This window comes from Camellia sinensis, chromosome 1 (genome assembly GCF_055761805.1).
Source record: "Camellia sinensis isolate YWXY chromosome 1, ASM5576180v1, whole genome shotgun sequence".
Taxonomy (NCBI): domain Eukaryota; kingdom Viridiplantae; phylum Streptophyta; class Magnoliopsida; order Ericales; family Theaceae; genus Camellia; species Camellia sinensis.
In genome coordinates, this window is record NC_138961.1 from 158,375,536 (window position 1) to 158,394,213 (window position 18,678).

The 18,678-nt window shown below is 35.0% G+C and overlaps 1 protein-coding gene across 1 annotated transcript; it reads right to left on the reverse strand.

Moving 5' to 3' along the window:
• Nucleotides 1-7,114: 7,114 nt before the first annotated feature.
• On the reverse strand, nt 7,115-14,635 carry LOC114285572 (uncharacterized). Its single transcript, XM_028228612.2, has 10 exons — nt 13,853-14,635; nt 13,564-13,701; nt 12,341-12,529; nt 9,255-9,392; nt 9,026-9,147; nt 8,796-8,928; nt 8,548-8,677; nt 8,361-8,440; nt 8,119-8,253; nt 7,115-7,646 (listed from the first exon to the last, which is right to left on the reverse strand). Exons 1-10 carry the CDS (start codon nt 14,336-14,338, stop codon nt 7,422-7,424), a joined length of 1,776 nt encoding a protein of 591 aa, XP_028084413.2. The 5' UTR covers nt 14,339-14,635; the 3' UTR covers nt 7,115-7,421.
• Between the last annotated feature and the right edge of the window lie 4,043 nt (nt 14,636-18,678).

The following is an 18,678-nucleotide window of genomic DNA, read 5'->3' on the forward strand; positions in this document are numbered from 1 at the left end:
TCGCCACTACCATCCACCGCCTACCACCACTATCTGCCACTTACCCGCCACTACCACTCACCATCCACCTGCCACCACCATCCACCACCCGCCATTACCATCCACCACTCGCCACCACCAGCCACCCACCCGCCACCACCACCCACTTGCTACCAACCGGCTACCACTACCGACCACCACCACCACCACCCACTCGCTACCAACCGCCATCGTCACCCACCCACTCACCACCGCCACCACCCACTACCACTCGCCATCCGCCACCCACCTACCACCACCACCCACCACCCGTCACCACCAACTCGCTACCACCCACCACCTGCCATCATCACCCACCCACCCACCACCACCACCACCACCACTCGCTACCACCCACTACCTGCCACTGTCACCCACCCACCCACCACCACTACCACCACCACCATTCACCCGCCACCACCCACTCGCCACTACCATCCACCGCCCGCTACCACTACCCACCACTACCACTCACCATTCACTTGCCACCACTAGCCACCACCCGCCACCACCAGCCACCCACCACCACCACCACCACCACCACCACCAACCACCTGCCACTCACTCGCCACCACCACCATCCACCACCCATCCGCCACCCACCGGCTACCACCACCACCACTACCACCACCCACTCGCTACCACTTGTCACCGTCACCCACTCACCCACCACCACCACCCGCCACCTACCCGCCACCACCCGCCACCTACCCGCCACCATCCGCTATCTGCCACTCACCTACCACCACCACCCACCAACCGCCACTGCCACCACCACCCACTCGCTACCACCCACCACCCGCTACCGTCACCCACTCACCCACCACCACCACCCGCCACCTACCCGCCACCACCACCCACCCGCCACCACTCACTACCACCTGCCATCCGCCACCCACCTGCCACCACCACCCACCACCACCACCACTACCCACTCGCTACCACGCACCACCCGCCACCGTCACTCACCCACTACCACCACCCACCCACCCGCCACTACCCACCACCTACCATCACCACTTTCCACCACCGTCTTCCACCGCTACTTGCCACCACTTGCCATTTCTCACTCTTTTTTATATTTTTAAAATTTTTTAAACATTTTGTCAATTACCAAACACGTTTGTAGTGTATGTTTTTCTAAAAATAAACAAAAAATAAACAAAAACCAGTTTATAAAATTTTTGTAAATATAAACTGAAAACGTAAACGTTACCAAACAGACCCTTAGTATTTGGTTTAAAATTTGGGTTTGTAAGATGCACTCCAAGTGCTTGTAAAAATGTTTGATTGAATGTAGTTGTTTAACGTTTGAAGCTTTCAGATTGATCGATCCTAGTTTACCAAATTTATGATATTTTTTATTATATCGTGCATGTAAATCAAGTCGTAGCAAATGCATGTTCAACTTGTTCGTTCACAGCGACATTTGAGTGATCTCTTGTGATTTTTTTGGCCTCCAATGTTGCTTTCATCTAATTTTCATCAAAAAATATGGAAGATATTTCAATTTGAGTAGTAAGAAAATTTAATTTTCGTGAGATAAGGTCGTGGCTTTCCAATTCATAGGGTAAGTTTTAATTTAAGTTATTATTATTTATTTTTTAAACTTAAAAAATTTAAAAGGCCTTGGTTGATTCGTCTGTGGAATTTGAAAACTAATCATGCTTATTGAAGAATTCAGACTGAGCATCCAAAGGGGACAAAAAAAGAGAGCATGTATCTGTAAAAATCCAATGTTGTGCTCTTGTTTATGAATGATGGTTCTAGGAAGTTCACTTATTTATGTGATATAACTTAAAAACCAAAGACATGCAAACTCAGGTACTTGGCAATGAAACATGCTTATTTCTTGTGTTTTCTCATGTATAGCCTTCCCACTCGGTAACACAAATAAGTTAGCATACATAGAGAATGATGGAAAGGTAAGGAAAAATTGAAAGATTGCCAAAGAAGCAGAATTCACAAAAGAAAATTGGTGTTTTGAGGAATGCCTTTAGTTTCCAATGGTGAGGAACTTGTCAACCAAAATGAAACAATTATATTCAATCAAACTTTTTTACAAGCACTTGGAGTGCATCTTACAAACCCAGATTTCAACCTAAATACTAATTACATCATACAACCCAAAATTCACACCAACTCTATTCAATGAGACATTTTTACAAGCACTTGCAATACATCTTACAACCCATATTTCAAAACAAATATTTGTTATTATTTGTTACCAAAATCAAGGTAAAAATAAATCCGAAAAAAAACCACAAAACACGTAATCATCATTGCCCTCTACTTCGTCCTCCAAACCGCCCTCTTCATCGCCATCGATCTCACTATTTTATGCCCTCAAACCCCCAAATTCTGGCTGAGCTCTGCCACAATCAACAATCTCACCACCACGTTACCCTCATTCAAAATCTGATTTGCCGCCATGTACGCCCTGAAGAACTTGAATCACGGCCCCTTCAAGTTCTATGACACCTATATTACTTTCTCGTATAAGGGAAAACGAATCGAAGAGAGTCGAATCCGTGAATTGAGAGCTAATGCTTTGTTGATGAAAGATGTGAGCTAGAAGTTGAAAGCATTTCTTTTTGTTCTTCATTTGAGTCTATTTTGAATTTGATTTTGGATATTGGTTCAGGTCAATGAGTAAACAAACGTTTGAGAGGAAGAAGAAGGGCCAAAAAACAAAAAAAACTTCCAAAACGACGTCATTTTGGAGCATTGCAGGAGGCACTGCAAGAAACAATGGCAGAGGATCCGGACTCGTGGTGAGTGGTTCGGATCATTTGTTGTCACCGTCACCACCGTCTAGCCTGGCATTGCCATCGTTCTTATGGTGTATGGGTTGCCAGTCCAAACAGCTTGGGATCATGAAAGGTAGAGGAATGGTAGGGTTGTAATTTTAGAGACTTATTAGGGTGTTTTGATCTGAAAAAAAAAGTCTCTTGGAAATTTTATTTCCACACACATAATTATCTCAGTGCACACACTTAATGAACTGTTATTTTAATAGTAATTATATTCTAAACTAAAATGACCATAATGGATGTCTACTAGCACCTATAAATTATATGAAAATATTATTTGTATACATCTTTTTTTTTTTTTTAAAAAAAAAAAAAAAAAAAAACTCAATGTACATGTTTTGAGTAAAAAAAAAAAAAAAAAAAAAACTAAACCCTAGTTTTTCCATTGTTGTCACTTTGTTTGTTACACACTCTATGCTCTTCTATTGTTTGCACAGTAATACTCTCATAACAACTCTCAGATTGCCTTAATCTCTAGATTTATACTCTATTAGTGATGAAAATGTTAGTATTTTTTAGCAGAACATTTTTTTTTTCACGGTTTTCAGTCCGACAACTAGTGCCGACTTATTTCATTATATTTGGATATCAATTGCTGAAAGGTTTTTTTAAAAATCTTTTTGGGAACAAAATTTTCAAACTAATCACTTTTATTCAGAAATTAAGTTTTAAATTAAATGTATAATTTTGGAAAACCAGTGCTGAAATCCCCAAATTGAAAAACTTAAACAAAAATTAAAAAAAAAAAAAAACCGAGAGTTTTGTGGCAATGGAGTGCACAAAGATTGAAAATGGTAAATACAATAAAAAAATGGTAAATGTAAAAACAAAATAGAAAGATGCCTCATCTACAACAATATTTTGGAAGGTTTTCAATGGAGGTTTTCAATGGAGGGATTTGTCTTCACTTCACTTCACTTCAAATTGTAGTCTTGAATGGTCTTCACGTGGGTTTGCAAATCTAAAAGTAGGGTCACTCAACAAGTGTGTGGAAAAGAGGGTTGAGTAGTGTGTGTATAATGATTATGAGTGAAGGGTATAATTGTAACTTTTAGTATATGGATTGAGAAAATTAATTAATAAGTTTGTGTATTAAGAAAAGATGTGCATTGAGGTAATTAAGTGTGTGAAAATAGAATTTCTCTCATAATAACTCTCAACAGATGCGCGTGAATTACACCTTTGGTTAGTTTTGACAAAAATTGTAATTGTGCATTTCAATCCAGTAATTATGAGAGGATTATGTAATGATTTTCAAATGCCAAAGGAGTAACAAATTGCAAGAGAGTAAAATAAAATTTGCCCTCAAAAAATTAAGAGTCTTTTAAATTTGAAGTCTAAAGCAAAGAATTTGCTGGCTTTATGCTAGAGCCAGCCTGGATAAACCCTTTACCTCTTACGTGAGAGCAATGATATGAAGTTCATAATAAATATGTAGTTTATGTTGTTGTAGTTACGTATTTCATTTACGATTTTTATATAATAATAATAATAATAGGATTATAGTATTTCTTAAGAGCAAATGAATACCATAATCTAACACTATTATATAATTAGCACCATAAATATTATAAGTTCTCGACCCAAGAAAAAAAATATCAAAACGAACAAATATCAAATAGTAATAGAAAAGTGATTTATCCATACAATTTCTCTCCCCCTAAACCCTCCAAATGATGTGACAAGTAAAATTTGAAAAGTTGATCCACATTTAAATATTTCTTTAAAACTCTCCTTGGATGCATTTTGTCTTGTTAGCTCATTAGGAGGGTAGAGTTAGAAATTTAGCAGAGGGGCACAAATTAATGACAATGAATTTTTTATTATTATTTATTTATCATAATAAACTATTATTAAACTTAAATATTACAAGTCTATTTGGATACATATAAATTTCAATTAAGGGATTTAAGGTTGAATTTTATAAAAATATTAGGGAGTAACTATTATAAGTAGATTGAAAAATTATAATTAAAAAAATAAATAAGTAGAGATAGAAATGATATATTTCAGTAGGAAAATTTAATAAAACACATCGCAAAAAAAGTGTGTATTATATGTTGTAGTTATGATCTTTGTAATATTTGATTATGACAAAATATGGTGTTAATTATGCTTCTTTGTGATATTGGTTGTAACTTAATTATGATTTCTTATGATTGTTATTTTGATTATGACCATTGGTTATGATTGGTTGTGATGTTAGTTATGACCTATTTGGATTATTTTTAGATTATGATTAAAGATGTGGTGTTTGATTATTATTTGCTGTGGTCATTTTAGTTATAGCTGAAAATAATTTGGTTATAACACTTTCTCGTATCAACACCATAAAATATTATAAGTTGTATATGATAAACCATTGTGGCGAGTGTATGGTAGAAGGACCCATTTTAGTAGAATCTTTGTAATTAGAAATAAAATCCTTAATAGAGGGGCACTATTATAATTTTATAAAGGATATATAAGACATAATATATATATATATATATATATATTAGGGTACAAGTAAAATTATCAAAAATTCAAAGAGCATGTGACCCCCTGATCCTAAGGCCTCGTTTGGGAACAGGCTAATTTAGTAACTTTTTGACTATTTGGCTAAAATATAAGCTAAAAAAAATTAGTATATTTGGGATGACTTTTTGACTTTTTACGAAAAGATGTGCAAAAAGTAGAGAGAAAAGAGAATCTTTGACTTTTTGATATGGATTGTTGATTTTTTTGACTAATTTAGTAACTTTTTGACTTTTTAACTAAAAAGGAGGGTTCCCAAACGAAACCTAAATCCGTCCCTGATTAGGAGGATTGTGAGGGAAGGAATAATATGGATGTAAATAATAATAATAATAGGTAATGTGACAAAATTTAAATTTAATTTTTTATTTTATTAAAACTCCCTCTTAAAGAGCTATGTCTTGCGATAAGGACGAGAGATTATTTGATAGTTTGTAAAGTCCTCCAAAAACTCAAGCGCTCATCTTCCATGACAAAATTTTTCGTTGGACTATTTTTAAGACGATTTTGTCCAACTCGTCATCTTCAAAGCGCACAACCCTTTCTAGCAAGATGTTAAGCTCTTCGATTACATAAATGTCTCCACCACTTTAATCTAGGAGTCCAAAATGGATAGTAAACTAAGAACCATCATCATCTTTTGATCTAAGTCTTCCAAACAGAATAGTCAAACAAAGAATCTAATATTTCCCCATCAAAAGTCAAAAGCAACTATGGTTACCACATTATCAGAAATATGAAATTGGACCCGTTCACAATTTACCTCTAATTACTGACTCTGTGATCACCACCAGCTTTTGTGGTGGAGGAATCACCACGAGCCCAGTCATAATGGACTTGGGCAAGGGTGGAGGTGGGTTTGGAGAGAGAGAGAGAGAGTAAAGGGGTGGTTGCAGAAAGGTAGGGGTAATCACAAAAAGGCTAGAGGTGATAGCAGAGGGATGGTAATTGAAGGCAGTGGGCGGTGGTGTGGTCACCGGAGATGAGTAATGGCTGCCCAGATACAGCTCTAAATTAGAGGAAAACTTCAGTAAAATGCATGGAAGGAGGACCCAAAAAGTTAAAAAAAATTCAATTCTTGGGCCCCCACACAAAGGCTAATTTCACAAATCAAGTTATACTATTCACTGCATTCAGTAACTGAAGGAGATTTTTCATCATGAATGGCCTTTCCAAAATAAAAAATAAATAAATACTACCATTCAGCTACAAGAAGCAAGAACCCTTTCAGGTGAACAAACTAATACTTACTTATAGACTACCAATCATAGGGCTTTGAACAAAAAACCAAAAAAAAATCTCTGTTCAGTACATACACAACAAATCTATATGCATATGAACCTACAAACTAGTTTGCCATTCAAAGCAAACAGCCCTCTAATTGGTGACAAGGAGGCTGTTGACGGGTCCTGTTTGGTTGTGTTTTCATCTTCTTCGTTTCCATTTTTTTAGAAACAAAAACAACATAAAGTTTTGAAATCAACCATCATTTTAAAATTGACATTTTTTTTGTGTGAAAATAGTTTTCAAAAATTCAGAAACAACTTTTTGATATTTTCTAAAAAGTGAGTCGTAATCGTCAAACAAATTTTTCCAACCACCCCCCCCCCCAAGAAAATGAGAACACAACCAGACAGAACCGAACCCTAACTTTTATCCTGAAAAACAACATAAAAGAGAACAGAGAATAAAAGGAGCTAAATTGAAACAAACTCCGTATGACAATTTTGCAAAAGTGAAGTGTAAAAAACGAAAAAGAAAAAGCCTTGCAACTGAAAGTTGTTATGATAGGAAGGTCATTGAAATAAGTCCAAACTGGAAACCAGACACATCAACACTGTAAACGTAAAGCCCACACCATTTGGCTGCTGCTGCTCCTATACCTATTTTCATTTTACACAAAAACCCAACGGACACCAGTCAAAAAGTTCACGACAAAACCAACGCATTCCCTCCCCATTTTTGCTATGGACCATTTTGGTCATCTATGCCAGGACATAATTAAGTCATGTAGTGATGGCCATAAGCCATCATCTGTGCTCATGAGCCTCTAAGAAAGATAACTCGGAAGATTTAAGGGAAGTTAAAATCTACCAAAAGTTCTTTCAGGTCCCAAGACTGCATGTTTTGGGACATGTAAGCAGCGCCCACAGCCAATGCAACGGACACAAACACCACAATCTTCATGCATCCATGAGTCCTTGACAATCGCCCCATCAGCACCTTGCAGTGCTTGTCTGCATCCTTCAAGGATGCTTTGCGGTCATCATCCTCATCTGCAGCCAATGCTTTCTCGTTCTACAGTGCGATATGATGAAACAAGTCAGCTAAAAAAAAATCATTATTGATACCATTCACACTAAACATGATAAAAAGTGTGAAGAAACTAAAATGGAATTACCAATGGAGACAAGGTTGAACAATTTTAACATATAAGGACAAGACCATTGAAATTATAGGGAATTCAAATTCAATGAAGGAAATAACCGGATGCCAAAAATTTGGGGTTGTGGGGTAGAGAGTAACGAAGAAGCATTCATTCACAATGTATGCAAGATCATAAATATTTGGCATATTATCTTATGGCAAACATCAAAAGCAGGTTGAATGTAATGGAAATTTAGTAAACCATTTGGATCTCACAAAAAAGAAAAATATGAGAGAAATAAATCTCGGTGGTCCATATTTTCTCATCTCCCCTGTTCTTCCTTTTGCTACTAGGAAAGCCACATCTTTAAAACATCTTATTTTATGGTGTGTATAAGATTACCTTCTTCCTGAAGCTTGCTAAAGTCACCTTCAAAGGCTGAACAGTAGGATGTTTAACAGAGTGTTCCTTCCATTCATCAACCAGCCTTTTGAGAACAACAATGCTTGCTTCAAGATTATCCAGATAAAGATTGTCCTGTATGTTTTATGAAGAAAACAAAAATTATTGATGCGTGTGCAAGGAAAGATGTAAAAGCTCAAGGTTCATAGAAGTTCGAGAAAATAATAATCGGAACTGCTCACCCAATCCTTGTAACAGTCAGGATTCTGAGTCAAACACCATATGAATATATTGCTTGCTTCCCTAGATAGATTAGGAACACCTGCAAACAACTTCCTACCATCAATCCCTGATCTTAATTTACAGGCCTATTGTGTACCAAATAATTAAAAAAGCCACTAAAAAGGCAGCCTATCAAGATTGTCTTACCTTCTCCAGTAGCTTTGAGTGCAAATTGCAATATTTGTTGTGTAGTTTGTTTCATTGCTTTGCTTCCAGGGGAACCAGTAAGAGCAATCTCTTTCAATATTGGATAAACAGCTTCAAACCTCTCAGTTGACTGAATATAATTCAAAAACCTCAATACACCAACTTCTGTGATAATCACAGACTGATCCATGTATAATGTAAAATGAATATAGCAATAAATATACTATTGCTACCATACTCATACACACCTTGACTCTAGCATAAGAAGCAGGGAACGTGGCTCTCATGAGAAACTCAAGAGAAGATGGTGGCACTAAGCGCTCACCTTTTCTGACAGCACCATTTAAAAGAATAGGACGAGCTTTTGGGGCAGATAAAATTCTGTTTAAGTTGGAATGCAGAGAGGTTTTAGAATTAAAAAAAAAATATATAAGATAAATTAGGACTAGCCACGGAATTGATTGCAATAGTTTCCAACCTCTCCACCAACTGCAAAATCAAGTCTCTGGCCTGCGGGTTGCAACCTGATTTACTGCTCAGCATCGGCAAGAGGAAATTTATCCACATGAAGAGCCCCACAACCAAATCCCCTTGAGAGGCCTACACACAAACCAATTCAATCTTGATTGAGAAGTTACTAAGAAACAACTATCTCTAATCTTGAAAAAGCCTCATCTCAATAAAGTATCAATTTTGTCTAGTTTCACCTGAGCAATCACCCACACTGTGACTGGAAGCTTATCGTGTCCTTGATATTTTGCATCCTCCCTTATTGCGGGCATTAGACTGATCAACACATCAGGTTTACGTCGCAATGTCATTGCTAAAACCACAAATATGGCAACCTGCAGCTCCACAATTATATCATTACCAACTATACAGATACGAAACAGAGAAAATTTTATGAGGAAAATGTTCCAATTGTCCCCAGATGCCAAAATGGACAAAAATAAAATAAAATAAAGATGGCAAGCATTTTAAAACAAAGTGAAGTATTTGTCCCTTTCACAAATATTTTCTCAATCCATAGATCTTGTATTGGTACAAAAATGAACTTAGATCATAACTGACAATCCATAAAGCACAGACACGATACGACAACAGTACGACAAAACAAAACAAAAAATAGGATCAGGACACATTTATTTATATTTTTTAATAACTTCTAGAATTGTAATATACGTAGCTTAAAGAATAATAATAAACCATTCTTCAGAAATTACGTGTTACAATTAGTTTCAGAGCTGTAGCAACCACATTAATTTTTTTGGATATGACACGTTAAGGGTACTTCAATTCAATGAAGTCCAAAAAGTCTCACTATTTTCTTCTTCTCTATGAAGGAAGCAAAGTATCAAAAAACGATTCTTGTATTTATCCAAAAAATTATACTCTAAAGCTATCCAAGAATTATTACAATCTCAATTTTCATAATTGAGTTCAGATACTTGACTTACATTACCTGAAAAGTATTCAATACTTGTCAAAATTAAAGAAAATTAATTTCAAGTATTGAATATGTATTCATGAGTATCCAAGGAGCATCGGTATCCAACACAAGTATGTACAGATACGACTCCCTTCTAGCAGTATCCATACCTCGTAGCTGACAATAGACCAGAAAGTCAGAATTCAAGGCATTCAAGCTTCAAAGAAGACTTATAAATTAGGGTGAGCAATGCCACTGTTACCACCCATGCACCAGTTTCTTCTCCAGCTTCAATCAGCAGCACAGCCTACACCACCTCTACAACTCTCGTCTCTCTTTCAAATTAGTAATTTGGTACTCTTTCGCATTCTTTCATTTTTATTTTCTTTTAAATATTCAAGTGATGAATCTTGATTTTCTTCACATCAAAGGTTATGATTTACTCATTTTGTGTTTTTACACATTTTTTTTCCTCTTCAGAACTCATTCAATTCGCTTTTCTATTCTAGATCTTGATAATTCAAGACTTGTGTTTTTATCATGTTTGTTGTTTGTTGATATGCATAAATGAGCTCCAGTCGGGCTTGACCTCTGCCGAACAATGCTGAGTTGAGTTTGGATAAGATCAATCAAGTTTCGCTTGAGCCGATCTTAAATAACATGTAATTTTATCTAGCAGAGAAGCTAGGGGGAAAAGGGAATGCTGTGCTACATGGGAAAAAAGGAAAACAACAGTGGTTTACAGCAGCAACTGGTAAAAAAACTGTGATGGTGTGATTTTGATTCACTGCTATAGTGGTATGAAATGTTAACAAGGGCCTTACGCAATGGTGTTAGATAACGGTAACGGCTTCTTTTTAGAACATTGATCATGCCGTACTTGTATCCATGTCAATACTAAATAGTTGATAAATGGCATGTTACAGTTCTTATCATGTTCTACTTTTAGCTGACATTGCAGGTGAGACAAATCAGCCTTCCCTCACATGCATAACAAATAAATGCTTACATAATTGTGTGGCCATCCTCTTATAATCAGCTTGAAGGGTAACATTACCACTGTCACAGCTGTGTTCACACAATGTCTTTTAAGTTTTGCTCTTGATGATACTGCTAATTACGCGGAGTCATGACATGTAAGATAATTTTTATGATAAAACTCATGGACTGGTTAAATTTGGAAAGAGCTGCAGAATCAACATGTGCACGAGTGTATTAATGATATAAATGTTTCCGAGTACAAATAACTGACAAGTATATCCATTACAACACTACGTTACCAAACGACAAATTATTTTAATCACCAACCTTCTCAACTGTGCTTTGCATGCAGACCATGGAATCTTTGTACAAATGTTAATTTTTATAATTTCTTATCATCCATCTTTCGTGCACAACTAGGCTACTTTAAATGCAACATTTCAGATGTCTACTCATGGCACTATGGTATTGAGTATTAGCAGACTAATATTATAGGGCCTAATTTTATTTTATCATCTAAAAAAACTACGGGCACCAAGCTCCCAGACGATGAAGGTAAAACAAGCTTCTGGTGTATGAGTCAAATAATCACATTCTTAAAAACATGGTGTATCCTATAGTAAGGCATGGAGATGAAAGAGATTTTAATTACATTTATGGTTATGCCATAAAATGGGTTTATATTTGCATTGCAACTATAAAACCTCCTCATACTTGACTAATCTACACTAATATTGTAAATCAAACAGACCATTTGGTGCGCTGAAACTGTATCACATTTTAAAATTCTCATAACAACTCTCAAACACCAATCAATTTAAGAAAGCTAAAAAAGGTAATTACATTTCATATACAAGTATAACTCCTCTTTCCTCAAATCCACATAAGAATGTGATAGTATTGAAGCTTCTAACAATTGTCCATCTGTCAATGGCCTTTCTAGATGCGCATAGAAAGTGCAATTTGTACCATTTATGACAGTAGGGGCAACCCTCCATGTTGAATTGTGACGCATGTGCCCAATCTCGTAAAACATAAATAATCCATTGCTTTGTTTCCCCTCCATTCTTAATTGTCATGTAGCTACCAAAACACACGTGCTATTGACTGCGTGTATTTCGACAAAAATGTTTTTGAACTTCACCACGAAAACAACACCGCAAAATATTGAATTTATCCATCAGACAATTTATGTCAACGTTACATCCGACAAAACCAAGTATCAGATTCCTGGCACTTCTAGTTCCATGAATCATCAACAACTTAAGAAGCTTCTCTTCTTCTTCTTCCTTTTTTTTTTTTTTTTTTTTTCACTTTTAAGTTAAAAATAAAAAATAAATATAAATTGACAATAAGCTCAAGAAGGAAAATGGAGAAAATTACCTGAGATTTTGAAGGAGCTTGCTGAACCACCTTTTTTGACCCCTTAGCTGCTCCTTGATGGATAGCTGGGTCAGAAATTATGCTATCCATTGACCACAATACAAAGGAACCAAGTGCTTCAAAGGATCGTTGGTTAAGCCAGTCAGTTGATGCCTTATAAATGGCTTCAGATATATGAGAAATTGGTATCTGTTTGACAAAGAGGTAGTTATGTAAATTTAGGAATCTAAACTTGTTATTACAAAAATTTATGATGAATGATGATGAGCATTTCCAACGTTGAATAAAAAATTTCATCAAATTTGAGTAAAAATTTGATGAAAAGTTTGATTTGATATCGTTCACTCTAATGCTAAAATTAGAAATTTCATTATATTTTTTCACATTCCCGGTTGTCCAGAAAGACATTTGGGCGGATGTTCTGAAAGTCGTCCGGACATGAATAAAAAAAGGCTATCAAATTGCTTTTGGGTGGAGATGTTTGGCCCAACGGTAACAATTTAAATTTGATGAAAAATGAAAGGTTCCTTTCATTTGATGAAAGTTTCCTTTCATTTGATGAAAGTTTTGGTTCATCCCTCATTTGATATGAGTTTGATGAAAGGGTTGGAGGTTAAACAGTTGCCCTTTTTCATCAAATTTAAATTTGATGAAATATTAGATGCAGTGTTGGAGATGGTCCGTGTGAGTGTTCAAAATAAGATAAAATGATTTCCAGAAAAGTGCATCAAAGATATCTCCCTAGTTGATAAAAACATTCGCCTCTTCCAAATCCGCAAAATCATTAATTGAAGGCATACAATACATATATATATAATAATAATAATTTTTTTTAAAAAAAAAAAGAGTAAAATAATAAAACAGTGAAATTTGAAAGAAAGCATAAAGACCATGCATTTACAAAACACAAAATTCTGCAGATATGCATGTACAAAACATAAAATTCTGCAGATTGATTTGATCATATGACACCTCTTCATTTAAAACTCAAACTTTTTGTCACACAACTTATCCACATTTCAGAGATACAATCGTTTTCCAAAAAGAAAAAAAGATGAGACCTTTTGAGTTCTCTCTGCCTTGAATTATGTTTCTCTATCCAAAATTCTTGATCCAAGTTACGCAAAAGACAGTTTTTCTACACCTCATCAGATGAAATCAAATTTAAAAAAAAAAAAAAAAAAAAAAAAAAAAAAAACTTTTCAAAGGTGAAAGAAACTGACATCAACCATCTTTGCAACAGAAGACTCCTTGAATGTCTTCATCCACGGAAATTGAGACGCACTCACAGAAGCAAATGCACGGCCAAAATAGTCCGCGAATCGCATGAGCTGTATATCCTGCTGCGATTCATACGAAACCTGAAATATATATATATTTAAAAAAAAAAAAAAAAACACAAACAAAATTCAATTTTCTTAACAAAAAAACTCAATCCAAACCCATCTGAATAACAGATCAGGCTCAATTAGATTGAATTGATACATAAAGTTGAAAGAATTCAACGCTCACCGTTATATCAGCAAGGAAAGCAGCAAGATCAGAAGCATCAATCTTCGCCGACGCCTCAGCGACAGTAACCTTCGGCTTCTTCGGCTTTTTCACCTTAGTCTTCTTCGCCTCCGCACCGCCATTGTCGACACTGGAGGCGGCCTCAACATCGGCACCATCCTCCACGTCATCACCGCTCAATTTGACGGCGTTTTCTCCGGCGGCCCTCTGAGCTTCGAGACGGTGGCGACGCTCCTCGGAGTGCTGCTCGATCGACCGGAAGACATCGCCAGTGGCAGAGGAGCCGAGCTTTTGGGGATCGGAGAAGGCCTCCGGGGCCTTCACCGACTTCTTTCTGTGGCGCTTCTGGTACGACACCGTTTTCCATCCGCCATCGTTGTCCACGGTTCCTTTGTTGTTGATTTTGCTGCTCTCTTCTTCTTCTTCTTCTTCTTCTTCTTCTCCTCCTCTCAGAATTGCTTCAATGGCCGCAGAATTCTCGTCCATGGTTGAGTTCTCTCTTTCTCTCTCTATTTCACGTCGACGAGGAGGAGCGATCACGAGTAGAGCGAATAGATATAGATATATATATATATAGAGAGAGAGAGAGAGAGAGAGAGAGAGAGGAGGCGGAGGAGGAGGAGGATGCGCGTCGGGTTTAGAAGAAAGAGGAAAAGAAGGGAAACTGATTTATAATCCACGTGGATGCATAAATTTGCTTTCTTTAAGCCCGGTTCTGCCCTCTTTTCTGTCTCAAAATTACATAAATGCCATTAGTTTTTGATTGAGAGGTCATATGTATACGCTTATCCGGAAGAGAAATTTTTGTATTTGAATAACATAGACGTGATATTATTTTTCACTAATTTATAAATATATATGTTTTTTATTATTTTTCAAACACTAAATGCAAATGTAGTATTGTCAAAATTAATCATAATAAGAGAATATATCACATATATTTTATTAAATATCTTATATAGACGTAGGACCCATACTATGTGGGTTCTTTGTGATCTCATATCCATATTTAATAAAATATTTAAGATTTCTAACATTATTCTATATCCTATCCGTATATAAAAATTACTCATCAAAAGGGTATTACATAACAATACTTTCTATTAAATATATATATATATATGTCTCTTATTATTTTATAAATATTTAACATAAATGTAATAAATTTTATTGCTAAAATTAATCATAATAATAAATAATATCACATAACATATATTTAAATATTTTATTTATATACAAAAATTACTCTGGAAGATGATATTGAGACCTCGTTTGGGAATATGCTAATTTTGTAATTTTTTTGATATTTGGCTAAAATATGAGCTAAAAAAAAGAGTATGTTTAGGATGAATTTTTAATTTTTTATAAAAAGATGTGTAAAAAGTTTTAAAAAAAATTTAACTTTTTAATATAAATTATTAATTTTTTAATTTTTTTAATAATTTTTTAAATAAAAAAATTACTTACCAAAAGGAGGCCGGAGCAATAGTCACGATAGTTTTTGTTTTTTTTAAGATTAGAGGGAGAGTTTGCACCTACTATTAATATTAATATTATTTATATTTTTTTGTACAAGTTAGAGATTCAAACAAGAGCAGTGCTAGGCCTCAACAAAATGAGGCTCCAATGTTTCGAATTTTTTATTTTTATTTTCATTTTTTGTGAAAGGGTGATTATGTATAGAAATATGTTAAAAAAATTATATATTTTATATCAATTCAATTTGGGTAGTTTGATAAGGTGAGTGAGTTGGGTTAGAATGGGTAGGTGATAAAATTGATTGATCAGTTAGACTGCTAGTTAAAATTTGTTAATTTCATATAATTTTGTATGAGTCCCTAGTATATTTTTATTTCTGGATAATTTTTTTTTGCATAAACAATACCAAAGCTATTTCAATTTCTTCCGAGTCTTCCTAATTTGAAATAAAAATATAATAGGGACTCGTTCAAAATTATCTGGAATTAATTAATTTTAACCAGGAGCCTAACTGATCAGTCAATTTTATCACCCCAACCGTCCAATCCAACTCACTCACCTTATTAGACCACACAGGCTGAATTGGTGCGAGATACTTAATTTTTTGACACACCCCTGCACATAACCACCCTTCCCAAAAAAAAAACAAAAAAACAAAAAAAAAAAACCAAACTAACACAGCCCAAAAACAACCAAACCAATACAACCCAACAAATTAAATAAAAAAAAGGGGCACTTACCAGCCGATCCCATGCAAACAAATTAATACCTACTAAGTCCTGCCCTATTTCAGTTTCCAATTTTACCCCTGAATGTCACACCACACGCGCGTGAAACACACGCTCCTTCTCAAATGTTATGATTTGGAAACTATTCTGAGGCGATTTGGAAACCATTCTGAAGCGATTTGCGATTTGGAAATCAAAACAAACGAAGAGATTTTCCCTGTATCTCCCATTGTTTCCAAAGAAATTACCTCTGTTTCGATCAATAATCTGATTCCGAACAGATTTCCAGCAAATCCTTCACCGTTTCGATCTACATTCCCTGTTTCGTTCATCTTCAACAAACATGCGAATGAAACGTGAGTCGTATTCATCTTCTGTTCTTCTTTTATAACTATAATTAAGTGATATTGAACTTCATAATAATCACATCTTCATGTTCATTTGCTATACAATAACAGATTTGCTTATTTTGCCCAATTCAGTGAGAAAATTTGCTATAAGAATGATAGATTTGCTTAATTTTCTTAATTGAGTCATAAAATTTGTTATAATGATGGATTTGCTTCCCTTCTTCGTTCATAACTGTAATTGAGTTATAAAATTCGCTATACAATGATGGATTTGCTTACTTTTTCTAATTCAGTGATAAAATTTGATATACAATAACAGATTTCATTACTTTGCCCAATTCTATGAGAAAAATTGCTATAAGAATGATAGGTTTGCTTAATTTTCCTAGTTGAGTGATAAAATTTGTTATAATGATGGATTTGCTTCTCTTCTTATTTCATAACTACGGATTTGCTTCCCTTCTTCTTTCATAACTATAATTGAGTAATAAAATTCGACTTGAAACTATTTTCAATAATAATCACATCTTCATGTTCATTTGCTATACAATGATGGATTTGCTTACTTTTGCTAATTCAGTGATAAAATTTGATATACAATAACAGATTTGCTTACTTTGCCCAATTCAATGATAAAATTTGCTACAACAATAATAGATTTGCTTAATTTTCCCAATTCAGTGATAAAATTTATTATAATGATAGATTTGCCTCCCTTCTTCTCTCATAACTATAATTGAGTGATACAATTCGACTTGAAGCTATTTCCAATCTGTACCATACAGCATTAATTTATGAGCGATATTCAACTTCATAATAATCACATTTTCATGTTCATTTCCTATACAATGATAGATTTGCTTACTTTTACTAATTCAGTGATAAAATTTGCTATACAATGCCAGATTTGCTTACTTTGCCCAAATTAGTGAGAAAATTTGCTATAAGATTGACAGATTTGCTTAATTTTCCTAATTGAGTGATAAAATTTGTTATAATGATGGATTTGCTTTCCTTCTTCTTTCATAACTATAATTGAGTGATAAAATTCGACCTGAAGCTATTTTAAATCTGTACCATACTGTATTAATTTATGAGTGATATTCAACATCATAACAATCATACCTTTATGTTCATTTGCTATACAATGATGCATTTTCTTACTTTTGCTAATTCAGTGATAAAATTTGCTATATAATTGTTCTCATCTTCATCATGATACTTCATGTTCTTTTGCAATTTGGAATCTAAACTTTGCTACACAGTTATATATTTGCTTAATTTGTATAATAGATTGATAAATTCTACTTAGTTTGCCTAGTTCAGTGATAAATTTTTTTTTAATTTTCAATGTTCATGCTCAATGTTTTTGTACAGATGTTGCCAGCCATCATAAAAGATTACGTCGTAGAGAAACAAGTTTCTCAAAGAAGAAAAAGATTGAAAAAATTGAGTTTGTTATAGAGCCAACAACACATGAAAGTGAAAATCAACTAAAAGTTAAACCTGAATCTAACATTGACAATGAGGAGCCCAAACAGGAACAACTGAAACAACCTACAGAGCTCCACAAACCATGAGGGAAGAAAAAAATTGATGGAAGAAAAACTAGGACTGAACAGATACATGATAATGACGCAAAGTATGTCTACCGTTCCAACATTCAATCTCTTATCAAATTTTTCAAGACAACAAAACTTAGAGAGGAGCATTTGACAGTATTGAGAAAGACACCTTTTTCACTTCTGGTTGATACATTGAGTGAAAACAAGGTTAAAAGAAGAGATTCAATTAAATATGATGATGTGGTTGCAAAAATTTTACAAACTTACCAAATGGATGGAACCACATTTGAAATTACTGGGAAGAAGCTGAAGTTGAAAAGAAATGACTTCAAATTAATTTTTGGGATTGCATGGGGACAGAAGAAGATGAACCTTGCATACGGAAGAAAAAATGAGGTAGCTATGGTGCAAAGAAGGAAAATAACCGAGATCAGAATGACAAGTGTTTCAATCCAAAAGTTGATAACGAAACTTCTGAGAAGCAATAACAATGAAGATGTAGAAGATGTCGTTAGGCTTGTGTGCCTTCTGGTTTGTTTGCTTTTGTTGTATCCGGGTACTGGGACAACAATTGGTTGGGGGTTCATGAAATACCTCGAGAATATTGATGAAATGAAGTCTTATGATTGGTGTGGCGCAGCAAAACAACATCTTACAAGATCAATAGCACGCAACATCAACAAAATTGATAGAGTCTGCGGATG